Here is a 12,552-nt window from a genome sequence, read left to right as displayed (position 1 = left end):
GCACTAGACCTTGTGGGACAGGGTGGGTCGTTACAAGGAGGGTGCTGTAGCTTTAAAGATTGACATCACTAGTTTGTACACAATACAACAAACTAGTCAAAAAGCAAAACATAGAAGGCAGGAAAATCAATACTTAGGCAACAAATAGCCTGTAGGCATGGTAAAATACAGCTAATACCTAAGATCAAGACAAGGAAAGGCAAAACGGTAGCAAACTAATCCTAAAATAAATGGAGAAAGGAGTTTAGAAATGGTATAAAGACTTATATGAATGTCCTTCAATGTACATACAATTAATCTCCTACCTCTGATGCAAACGCACCCACTCAAATATCACCTCACTGGACACCTCCGCAACGGTGATTCTCTACACCAGGGGTCGGCAACCTTTTTGATATGAAGTGCCATTTAAAAAAAGAATTGTTTAATCGAGAATTATCAACGGGGGGGGGGGGGGGGGGAGAATTTAACAAAACACATTTAATATAAGGACGATCGTCCGTTCTGTGATTCTCCATCTCCAGAGCACACATGTTATGATATTAAGGCCCAGAAACACCGGCCAGTCACCTGAGAAGTCGCCGACGCCGACACCGACTGTTGCGTCGCCGGACTCTCCTGGGTATTTGCCGACTTCGCGCACTGGAACACACCGCAATAATATTTTGCACACTTTCCACTTATTCCTAGTGTGCCACTGGTTACGGTCCCGCTTGCCAATGCTGGCAGGCGTGCCAGGGGTTGCCGACTCCTGCTCTACACAGTCTCTGCTGGGGCTTTCAAGAAGCCTGGCGTTTACAGGCCACATGTTAACAATTTAGCGGTACACTAAATGTTACAAGTCTTAACAGCAACTTCACATACCTCGTATAGGGGAAATACACGTCTATCAGCCAGACAACGATGACCGGAACAAGAACACTCGTAATAGTCACAGCTGATTTAGGTGAGTGGGCATTTAAAGTGTAGCGGGAGATGCTGAACTACTACAGCTGCGGCGTTGTCCTTATATGGAAGGGCCAGCTGACTAAAGAAGGGGGGGGGGGGGGGGGGTGTCACTGGGGTCCTCTCTTGCAGATCCTTGAGGGCAAAGATTAGAAGGTACAGGTTTGATCATACATCGATGGCGGTGTTTCACTTTGTGGGGATCTTCCAAGGGGGTCACGGAATATGTGGAGCCCCCAGCACTGGGGGCCTTGATCACCACATGGATGACTGGGCTCAACCGGTCCTGGATTTTGACTCTTCCTCTTCTGTTGTGGTCTCTCACGTAGACCAGCTGTTTTTCCTGCAGGTCGCTGGCATTAGCTCCAGAGTCATGGCGTTCCTTGCGAGAGTTTGCAGCTTTCTCCATTCTCCAACGTGCTGCGTCGTAGGCCACCTGTAGTCATTTTTGATGCTCCTGGACCCAGATTTCAACTCTTCCATGGGAAGGTTCTGGAACTCTTCCCAGAATAAAGTAGATTGGTGGATGGTGGTGTTGTATGCAAGCGTAACCTGAGGCAAGTATCTAGACCAATTCTGCTTCCTTTCAATTGGGAGTGTACAGAGTAAATCAAGGAGAGTCCGGTTGAACCGCTCACACTGGCCGTTACCCTGGGGGTGGTATGGTGTAGTCTGGGTTTTCTGAATGTCGTAGAGTTCACATAGCTGTTGAATAAGGGCACTCTCAAAATTCCTACCCTGGTCAGAGTGAAGACGAGCGGGCACTCCAAATTTGTAAAACCACTCTGTCACCAGAACATGTGCTACCGTTGAGGCACGTTGGTCCTTCGTTGCTACAGCCTGGTTGAACTTCGAAAACACGTCAGTCATTACAAGGACATTTTCTTTGCCCTCTTGCGAGGGTTCAAGGAGAGTAAAGTCAATTGCCAATATCTGATTGGGTTTGGAGGCCAGGAGGTGGCCCATGGGTGCTTTGGTATGTGGTTGAGTTACCTTGGCAAGTGTACAGCGCTCACACTGCTGGCACCACTCTTTGATGTCTCTGTGCATGTGGGGCCAGTAACATCTTTGTCGTACAAGATCCGTTGTCCTCTCCATCCCCTGGTGGCAGTGACCCTGGTGTAGCTGCTGCAGAACCTCACTCTTCAGACATCCTGGAAGGAGTAGTTGGTAGAAGTCCTCTCCTCCATCTGGCCTCTGGGTAAGACGATACAGCAGTCCATCCATCTGGGTGATCTTTCCCATTGCCGACACAGCTCCAGGACCTGGGGAGAGAGGGCTGCTCTGTCTGCCCTGTCTGGGCGCTTGTGGCTTTCCCAGTACTGTAAAAACATCCCTATAACTGGGTCAGCCATCTGAAGAGCAGCCAACTCAGTGCCTGAATGTGATGGAAGGGCAGAAATGGCAGCTTGGATTAACAGATGATGGGCCTCTGAGCTGCAAGGTTTCTGCAAGGCCTTGGGAATGAATGTCCCTGATAGGGGCAGCTCTATGACCTCCTGGGGTAGCACAGGGTGCCTTCTTGAGAGTGCATCAGCATTAACGTTGGCCCTGCCTGACCTATACCGAAGGGTGTAATCAAAGTCTGCCAACGCCGCGGCCCAGCACTGTTCAGTAGCCCCTAACTTTGCTGTATTCAGGTGGCTGAGGGGGTTATTATCAGTCTAGACAATGCATTTTTGGCTCTGCAGGTAGTCCTGGAATTTTTCTGTCATGGCCCACTTTAATGCCAATAACTCAAGCTTCATGGAACTGTAGTTGGACATGTTTCTTTCTGTGAGTTTCAACCCACGACTGGCATAAGCTACAGGTCTCACTTTTCCGTCCTGCTCCTGCGAGAGAACTGCTCCTAGACCGCCATAAGTTGCATCAATTTCCAAAATGAATGGAAGGGAAACGTTTGCGTAAGCCAGGACAGGTGCACTCACCAGCTTTGCTCTGAGATCCTGGAAACTCCTGTCACTCTCTTCAGTCCAACTCCCCAGAGGTTGCTGCTGCTTCCGGCTGTCCGGCATCAAGCGATTCCTCGATCCTCGGCGATGGGAAGGCATCCCGGCGCGTCTTGCTATTCAGCTGCCAGTAGTCCACCCAAAGGCGGATACTGCCATCTTTCTTCCGAACGATGACGATTGGAGAGGCGTAGGGGCTGCTACTCTCTCGGATCACATGGCTGTCTAACAACTGTCGAATATGTGCCTTTACTGCCTCATACTCTGAGGGGGGTACTCTCCTATATCGCTGACGGACAGGTACCTCGTCTAGGAGGGGTATCTCATGGGTAATTAGGTCAGAGCACCCCAAATCACCATCATGTGTGTCAAACACTGTCTCATACTGCCTCAATAATGAGAGGGCTTTGACCTGATCTGCAGGAGGGAGTACTGACAAGTCTACAGCTGAGATGGGGTCTACAAAGAGGGCCTCTGAGCCAACCTGAGAGGATATGGTAGCCGTGACCTGCGTCATGGGGGGAACAGACATCTCAGTGATTCCTTTTGGTAAACTCACAATTTCAGCAGGGCTCAGCGTACCAACGGGGGTGCGGGGGTGAAGGGTAGCATCAGTATCACTTACATTTACCACTGGAATATAGGCTGTCCCTCTCACTACTGTGAACATGGCTGGAGACACTAGCACACCTGCAGGGAGATGGCTTTTAGCAGTGAGTGGCTCAAAAAGACCGGCACCAGTGGCACCAAACCCACCCTGGGGACATGTGGTGGCAACTATCTTCACTGTACCAGCAGGAATGCACACCGGTCTCCGCCCCCTTACCCTGACCATGCCAATTGTAGGGGTGTTTGTCTCTACCTGATGACACTGCTGGAGGTCAAACAGGGCAACACCATGCTTTTGAAAGAGCTCATTGTAGCATTCTTTGATCACATTCATACCTAGAATACCTGCCACCTTAGGCTGGGGTAAATGTGTGGGGGGGTCCTTAACGACCAGAATTCCCCGACTAGGGACCACTTTGTCCAAAACTTCTACATCAGTCTCTAAGTAAACAACATAAGGTATTTCGATGCCATTTGCTGCATGGAGTTCAATCCAATGACAGGAGTTGAGACCTCCCTGAAAATGCTGGGCAAAGAAACTCTGAGTGATAGTGCTTACCATTGAGCCGGTTTCGAATAAACAATTAATCTCCACACCGCCCAGGCCAACAGTTACAGTTGGGCAGGACCCTAACAACAGTTGAGACAGCGATGTCATCCTCTGAGCCAGGAGCATACCCTTCTGAGTCATGGCTCTGCAGACCAGAAGGCATTAGTTTTCCGCCTGCTGCTGGGCATTGGCTGAACCTAGCCTGGGGGCATAGGGCTTGGAGTTTTGCTGAACACGCTGATGGGGACAATTTCTAGCAATATGCCCTGGCTGCTGGCAGCGTCTGCACACTACAGGGGCATTTGGAGTGAACTGTTGCTGTCTAGGGATATTTTGAGCTGCAACATATTCTGAGAGAGCTGGTTAATTTGTTCTTGCTGCTTTCTCAACATGTCTTTTAACCGAGCCATATCATCTTGAGCCTTATCATTAGCTGCAACAGCCATCCCACCCTTGTCCTGGGAACCTTGGATTGCACAAAATGATGGCACGGAGTGACTTCTCTCTCTCACACTAGGTGACTGGCCCTCCTGTTCCCATCTAAATGCTTCTGTCCTGACATTGAGTAAGGTGTAATCTGGGTGCATGCGAACCAGGCGTTTTAATTCTCTACGTAAGGCAGGTTCCAGTACATGCTCTACAAATTGGTCCCTTATCAGTACAGCTGAATTGGTCATACCTCCGGGGGTGCTTTTAACCATTTTCTCCATGAGGCAGAAGAGGGCATGGGAATACTCCTGGAGGGATTCTCCAACTAGCTGCTTTCTAGAAAAGAAACTCTCTTGTAGAGCAACATAAGATTTAGAACAACCATACTTTTCTTGCAGAATATTAAGATTCGTTCTGGATTTTCGCGTTCACCTTGTGGCCGGTACCTAATCTCCTCTCTAGTCTCACTTTCCAGATGGTCATAGATAAAGTAAGCCTGATCTAGAGGAGAGAGGTAACGAGCCCGCATGCTGGACCGCACCTCCTCTACAAAATCACTTATCCCTATACCAGAGTTACCTCTAAACACCGGACATTTGCGTTCTCTGGGAAGGTAGAGAACTCGCTCGCTGGTGTGAACCCCCCTTGAGGTGGAGGGTTGTGGTGCAGTGGATGGGCCCCCATCAGCGCTGGTCGAACCTCGAGATGCAGCACGGTCCTGTCGCAGCTGCTCATTGTCAGCCTTAAGCTGAGCAATCATGTCCCTTAAGTCTTGCAGATCAGCCTCCATGGCTACTGCGGCGGGAAGAAAGAACGGTCAGTTACTGGTTGCGGGTGAATTAATTCAGGGTCCGTACAGCACAGCCAGGTCCTCAATCCCGCAGCTAGTCTGCTACCGTTTTGCAGCCTTGTCTATTTAGCCTATGCCTCAGAAAACAAATAATTAAAGCACTGAAAAAACCAAAAACAATTGTATCGTACAAAAGAACTACAAACACACGTCGCTGCTTTACACCATCCTGCCGACAACGCCAAAATGTGACCTGCCCCACCGGGGAGGGGGGGGGGGGGGGGGGGGGGGCTGCGATAGTAAAAGGGGGAATACACGCCTATCAGCCAGACAACGATGACCGGAACAAGAACACTCGTAATAGTCACAGCTGATTTAGGTGAGGTGTGAGTGGGCATTTAAAGTTTAGTGGGAGATGCTATATGGAAGGGCCAGCTGACTAAAGAAGGGGGGGGGGGGTTGTCTGAAAGGGGCAGTGGCGGCCCAGCTACGTGAATAAATGTTCTGACAGCTAATCCAGAAAACAGTAGCACCGGCTACACATGCAATTTGACAAACATTATTAAACACTGAGATTTGATTTTACAGTGAAGATGGAGACAGTCTTCTTTTAAGCACACAATAAATTCTTATTAGTTTACCATACCTAAAATAAGCAGGCAAACCGATTACCTCAAAAAGACAAGTTGTAAGTAAAACTAAGTGGAGATTTGTGTTTGACTTAATCGAAGTGGCTAGGGGTTGTGGAAGTTTCCATATTGGGTTATATAATTAAAACACAAGTTAATATAATCAAATATAATGTAGTATAATCCACAATGTAAAATGCATTATATTTCATAAAGCTCTAAACTTATATACCAAATGTACACTGTTTGTTAAACTGACTTTCAAGAGTTATATGTTATCACTATAGGTGTCACTATTTAGCAGAGGGAAGACACCCTTACTCTACAACAGCCTGCAAACAGAGGCCCCTGACTCAATGGGAAATTACTTTAAAGGTGACCTACCATGCAAAATGCAATTTTGTACATCTTTTATACATGAATATGTGTCCCCGCAGGGAACTCACCAAGTGTCAGAAAACACAACCCTCTCTATTTTCCTCCATACCCAAATCTCTAAAAAAGGTGCTGCAACGTATCTGATAAAGACTGATCCAGATTTGAACACTTTTATGTCGTCACAGAAGTTGCGCTATGGCTATTGGGCCAACTCCACCAATCAGGAGGAGACAGGCACGGACATTGCCGTTCCAAAGCGCTGCAGACGCTGTAGTACATAATTCAGGCCACCAGATGGTGCTGTTCTCACTGAATCCGAGCATGAAAGGCAGTGTTAAATTGAGCGAAATGAGCAATGGCTAAAATGCATGATCTGTTTGGTATTTTGAAAAATGAAAAGTATAAATATGCCTTATTATATTGTATGGTCCAACACTATATTATTCAAACATAGCATGATAGGTCCACTTTAAGCTTTAGTTTAGTTTTCAAGGCAGGTCTGGACCAGTCCAGTCTCACACCCAGAATCAATGACACCTCCCCACATATATGGGTATGTTGGTGTGTACTCGCTTTGGCTTCTGTTGTTAGGTTATAAAAACCAGTAGCTGAGAGAGGAAAAAAGGTCTTAGGGTTCTTAACTGGGAATCTCTCCCTAGATCTTATTTGCCCACTTTCATCATGAGGAAATTCCTCTCCGCCGCACTATAGATACCCAAAAATATATAGATTAGTAGAGGTAAGACCTTGCCGATCCAGGTGGAGCCGAGCCTGGCGGTAAACTTGCATAGACTCAAAAGCTTTTGATAGGTCAATTAGTAGGTCTGATTAAGAGTCAGAGGAAAATTAATACAGACCCACTGACCTGAACAGGGTTTAAATTAATTTAAACTTAAGCATAATGTTTTTATGTCTTGGGTGAGGATCCTTAAATTGACGCAAATTTCCCCTCCGAGGGGAATAATAAAGGTATTCTGATTCTGATAAGCTCCATGGTATAAGCATCCAATAGAACATTTGTTGTCCTGTTTACTGTTGGTATTAATGCAATGTGCGAATAAAACTCATACTATCATTACTTTTTTATTTATGTATCGTGAATATTAATTGTACAATAGGCTACAGTGAAATTAGAATATAATTGACAAACATTTCCAGCAATTCATGCACATCAAATTAGACAAAACAGCAACTTTGCAATGATGACTTACATGAAACAGGTTTTGAATTCAGATAGGAAACTTTGGCATTACAGAAGCATACAAAAACGAGTAAGCAGAGGTTTAAGGCATTTGTTTGTTTGGAAATACATTATGCTGCAGGATCACGCTCTGCACACATCTGATATCTGCATATACTGTTTTACGTAAGTGATGCTCATGATTGATCCTGAGATGCGAGTAAATGAGACATGGTTTTTAAATGTCAAATATAATAGATGATAGCTGAAAGTACAACTGCATCATGTAGCAAGTCAAGTTACAAAGAGTTTTCAATATAAAACAAAGAAAAACCTGGTAAACCTGAAATAATAAGAATAAATGAAGTGATCCTGTATCTCATAAATAGATACTGTTTAGTTATATATCTCTCTGGAGTGTTTTTTATGCACCTGGTCCCTTGTAGTATTACATAAAAGTTACTTGAAGAACGGACAGAACTAACATGGTTGATGGCCATTTATGATTTCATGAATACAAATTTAAAGAGGATATTAAGTTACTCTTCTTAATACAAAAACTTCAGACTACAAATCAGAAGCATATCAATAAATTAGTTGTTCAATAACCAATTTAAATATATGATATTTTCTTTATATCTACAGCAACACCAAAGAGTAGGTTACCTAATGTCATCAACTTTTACTGATATGCTCACTTACATTGTACCAAACCAAGTTCTCCAACTGTCTGATCATCTCTGAAGGTTTGTTATGCCGAAAACATGTGGAGACACAAATAATGTTAAACAGGAATATAGGCCATTTGTTATCTATGTATAACAATTGGGGCCATAAAGCCAACACACGGTCAATCTTCACACATAAACTGATTGTACTAAAAGAGAAAATCTGTCATGAGATTTTCTATGTGTAGGCTTTTCTTTTTGTAAAAATCGTATAATTGGTCCTGCAGCAAGTTGGAAATACATGTGGAAGATAAGCGTGTAGCTGCTGTCTCACTATACTATCAACTCAGGCTGGAATGATACACACTTCTGATTGTTACAGTATCACTGCACTATAATGGAGGTAATTGGTTTTCCAATTTACAGTTTGAAAGAGCATAAACATAATTACCTCAAAAATCTAATAGCCCAGCTATAGATCAGTGGATCTAACCATTATGCAGCAACGAAACTAAAAATAATTATTATAAGCCTATACAGTTAAGACATAAAGATAGGTGCTGTTTAGGATATATCCCTTAAATGATATGATGTTTTTAAAACTCCTTAACACTGACATATTTTCTAAAAAGCCCTTAATCTTGTTTCCTCACAAGAGAAATCACATGCAAAACATTTAATTAATGATATGATAGCCATCTCTTTAAAGGGTAATTATAACTCATTTTACATTTTCAACAGTTCACACTTTTTTTTTTAGCCTTCTTCTGTTGTTTTCAAACCTTCTTTATATGGCACAGGAGTGTTGCAGCCGCTCGGGTAGCTAATTTTAAGCAAAGTGAGATGTTGCATTTGAATTTCTGATGCCTTTACACAGATCCTAATATAGGAGACCATCCAGCAAGAAAAGATAATATCATTTTTATCCCAAAGACAGAATCTGTGTATATGGATGCTGTCAGTGAGGAGAAGACTCTCACACGTGTCCATTCTTGGCTTGGTTAGTTAGTAGTTTTCAGGAAGGAGGCTCCAGGCACTCAGACAACACTTCTTGTTTGTCTGTCATTGAGGATACTTCTGATGGTTGCTCTGTCATGAAACTGGCACTCATCTGGATTTTGACCTTCTCCACCTCGTAGTTATGCATGTATTCGTGAATCAGGTAGTGCTCTCGTTTGAACCGAGCCTTCACAACTGACGGGACGTCCGGGATCATCCACGCCACGAAGAACTTCACCACAAAGACGACGTGCTAAAGAAGGAGAATTATCACACTGTCAGATTAGCATCTGATATGAGCATTTATTTTGCAAGTAAGGAGTGAGAAAAAGCTGTGTTGTCTTACCTCCATTATAATAATAAAGGCCATTTTGGCTGCTAGGATATGCCAAAACTGCATGGTGTGAGTGTATTCCCTCGCGTGGCCTGGAGGGTAACGGTAGTCACGGTACCTGTTCAAAACAACATTATTCAGTCGATAGTGTTTCATTAATGTAATCATGCTGGTACAAGTACATATCAATAAATGCCGAAAAACTCAAAAACGTAACTTATGGCTCCATCAACAGATATAAACACATTTTCTTGGACTAAAGCAAAACATATTTGTTCATACCTGTCAATATGAAGTTAATATGGCTTGCAGTTAGCAAATAATTGCTGATTTATACACAAACACAGAGCCCCGCTATTTATTTGGAGTAGTGTGACTCTAATTTTTGGTCTAATATTCACTCACTTTCAAGATCTGAGGAAAATATTTGACTCACCATATAGTGACTAACAATTTCTGTCTGTTTGTTTATCATAGCGTATAGCGGATTTGTCAAACCATTTTCAGTGACAACAATTGCCTAATGCAGCAGGAGAAAAAAACGCTGTGAAACCAAATCAAAACAAAAGTCTGGCAGGCTTTAAACCTAAATCAATGAGTTGAAAGAATAAAAAGCTCCATATTGCTCAGGGGGGAATACAGAGGCTAAAGCTTTACTGAAAGTAAATTAAAGCCAGATGCACAACAAGCTCTTTTAGCTCTATTACCTGCAGGTGGAAGTCGTGTTATCAAACCAGTTGCCTCCCTCCTCAGGCATGTTGTCATCGAGTATCTGAGAGATGTTGTATATTGACAGGCTGTTGTTAACGTAGCCCCTCATGCTGGCATCTTTACCATAGGCATACAGGAAGACCATACGGGGGATCATGTCGGAAGTAAACGCCATGATGAAAGCCTGGGACAGAAAAAACAAAAGGCTTTCGGTTAAATGTGACATTTTTTATTTTTATGGATATTTTACTTCTGAAATCCTTCAACACATTTTACAGATTAGATCAAAAACACATTGAATGGTGAACATTTTGTCTGATAAACATACGCAGCTACATGCCCAACACCTACATTGGTAACAACAGACAGAATGGCCACTGCGTTGAGGATTTCCTGCCACGCTCCAATGTTTCGGGCCTTGGACGCCACCGGTCGTCTAAACTGGGTGGTGAACTTCCAGGAGTCCACCCTGATCTCCAGGATGTTGTTGCACAGAGCCAGGAGCGGAGCCAGAGGAAAAGAGGCCACAAACAAAGTGATGAAACCAAACTGGATCACTGAAAAAAACAGGCAGAGCAGAGAGAGAGTTAGTAAACAGGGAAGAGTAATAACAGGATGGCAAGAAGACAGCACGCATTAATCTGGCTCTTCTGTCCAGATAGGATATCTGTAATGTAATGAACGTCAGAGAAGTATCTCACCCATCTCCAGGTACTCATAAAACAATCCAAGCTGGCTGAAGTTCAGCAGCCCGTGGTCCTGCTCCCAGCGACTGGAATGGGTCTCAGGATGGTGCCGTCCTTTTCTGTTACTCCACCAGTTACGCATCAGCCTGTTGAGAAGCACATGAAGATAAACATACGTCAAACTGCTGAGACTTTCTGTTGCCAACAAGACATTTCCAGACAAATCAGCACAGGAACAATAATATTTGTAGTTGCAGAAGTCTGCAATTAATTTTTGTGTATAGTAACCAGTTGTTATAAAGTTTCCCTATAAGGTTTTTGATAGCTTCTCAGCAGGTTTTATAAATGGTTTTTGTGTAGAGAAGCAATACCATGCCATTCAGAGGTAAAACACTTTTGTTTATGTGGATGTGTGCATCTGAAGTGGGCAAGCTGCAAAGCAGAACTTATATTTATTTTTTTCTAAGCACTCAAAATATTGATCTTGTTAAAACATTTATAAAATGAATGCACTCGAAATAAACAAAAATGCGCTGTTAAATAAAACCTTAATTGAAAGCTATTCTCTTGTTGTGGCTAGTTGCTATTTTTGCATTGAATAAGTGATTGAGGTGAAAAGTTAAGAGGTGAAAGACTGGGCGGAGGACTCACGGCAGCAGAGCTTCCTGAATGTTCCCCCACAGTTGTTTTCCAGCCATAACAATGACCAGCTGCGTGGTGAGCTCAATCAGACAGCCTCCGGGGTCACACTGTGACAGAAAGAGGTTTCAGTTTACATGACACACTTATTGATGCACTTTCTGTTGGCAGGACTAGATTATGAAGCTTTCCTCACAGGTAAAGACATGTGAATGGTAAGGTTAAGGTTATGGTTAGTTTATTTATATAGCACATTTAAGACACAAAGGCGATTTAAAGTGCTTTACATTGTCAATATACACATAATGATCAAGATCAAAAGAAATTGAATGAAAAGACAATTCATAGAAATTACTTAAAAGTAGACTTTGTATATACACATAATGCTAATGTAAGTCAATACTGCCTTAACTGCAAACTCCAAATGTTAAGTATACAAAGTAATATTTTTTAACTAGTAATAACAAAACTAATGTTTTATCAGAGGCAGTAAAACCTACCTCCTCATTCCTTAGTTTGCTCCATTTGCCGAACATATATGAGTAGTCACCAGGATAACCGACAAATTTGCCTTTGAAGAAGGCCACGTAGAAGCACGATGAGTAGTAGTTGACAAACTGGAAGAGGAACATCTTCATGGTCAACCTGTTCTCATACTCCAGGTGGGTCTTTGGGATTTCTGCAGATATTAGATCAGTGTAAGTAAAGACAAAATGATGACTCTATTGTTCGCTTCTGTTGATTCTGGAAATGTCAGATCAAAAATCTATTTACCCATGTCAGTGATCCAGACGGCCACCCTCTCATAAAAGAAGTTGAGGATCATGATGATGACAAAGTTGATGCAGGAGGCAGTGACAGAAGTGGCGAGCTGTGGAGTGATGAACCTGCCCACCACCTGGATCTTTCTCATGGGGTCTTTAATGATACTCGCGAAGGCAGCATGAACGGCCAATCTGTACGCTATGACCCCGATTATACAAGCCACAATCAGAGAGATCTGTGGGGAGAAGACAACCATGTAAAGATGTTGACAGTATGTCAGACTAGAAAGGG

General features: G+C 43.5%; 1 protein-coding gene across 1 annotated transcript in view; it reads right to left on the bottom strand.

Moving 5' to 3' along the window:
- Window positions 1–7,349: 7,349 nt before the first annotated feature.
- Window positions 7,350–12,552, bottom strand: part of LOC307027986 (anoctamin-5-like) — a 16,187-nt gene continuing 10,984 nt past the window's right edge. Inside the window, exons 4-11 of the mRNA XM_079662679.1 lie at window positions 12,271–12,496; window positions 11,997–12,175; window positions 11,509–11,606; window positions 10,873–11,003; window positions 10,523–10,728; window positions 10,168–10,355; window positions 9,473–9,578; window positions 7,350–9,379 (exon numbers count right to left, since the gene is read on the bottom strand). Of these exons, the coding sequence (XP_079518805.1) occupies window positions 9,143–9,379; window positions 9,473–9,578; window positions 10,168–10,355; window positions 10,523–10,728; window positions 10,873–11,003; window positions 11,509–11,606; window positions 11,997–12,175; window positions 12,271–12,496 (1,371 nt within the window). The 3' untranslated portion in view covers window positions 7,350–9,142. The remainder of the gene's footprint in view (window positions 9,380–9,472; window positions 9,579–10,167; window positions 10,356–10,522; window positions 10,729–10,872; window positions 11,004–11,508; window positions 11,607–11,996; window positions 12,176–12,270; window positions 12,497–12,552) is intronic.

Source organism: Notothenia rossii (genome assembly GCF_949606895.1).
Source record: "Notothenia rossii genome assembly, chromosome: 2".
Taxonomy (NCBI): Eukaryota; Metazoa; Chordata; class Actinopteri; order Perciformes; family Nototheniidae; genus Notothenia; species Notothenia rossii.
This window is presented reverse-complemented; position numbering and strand designations above follow the sequence as displayed.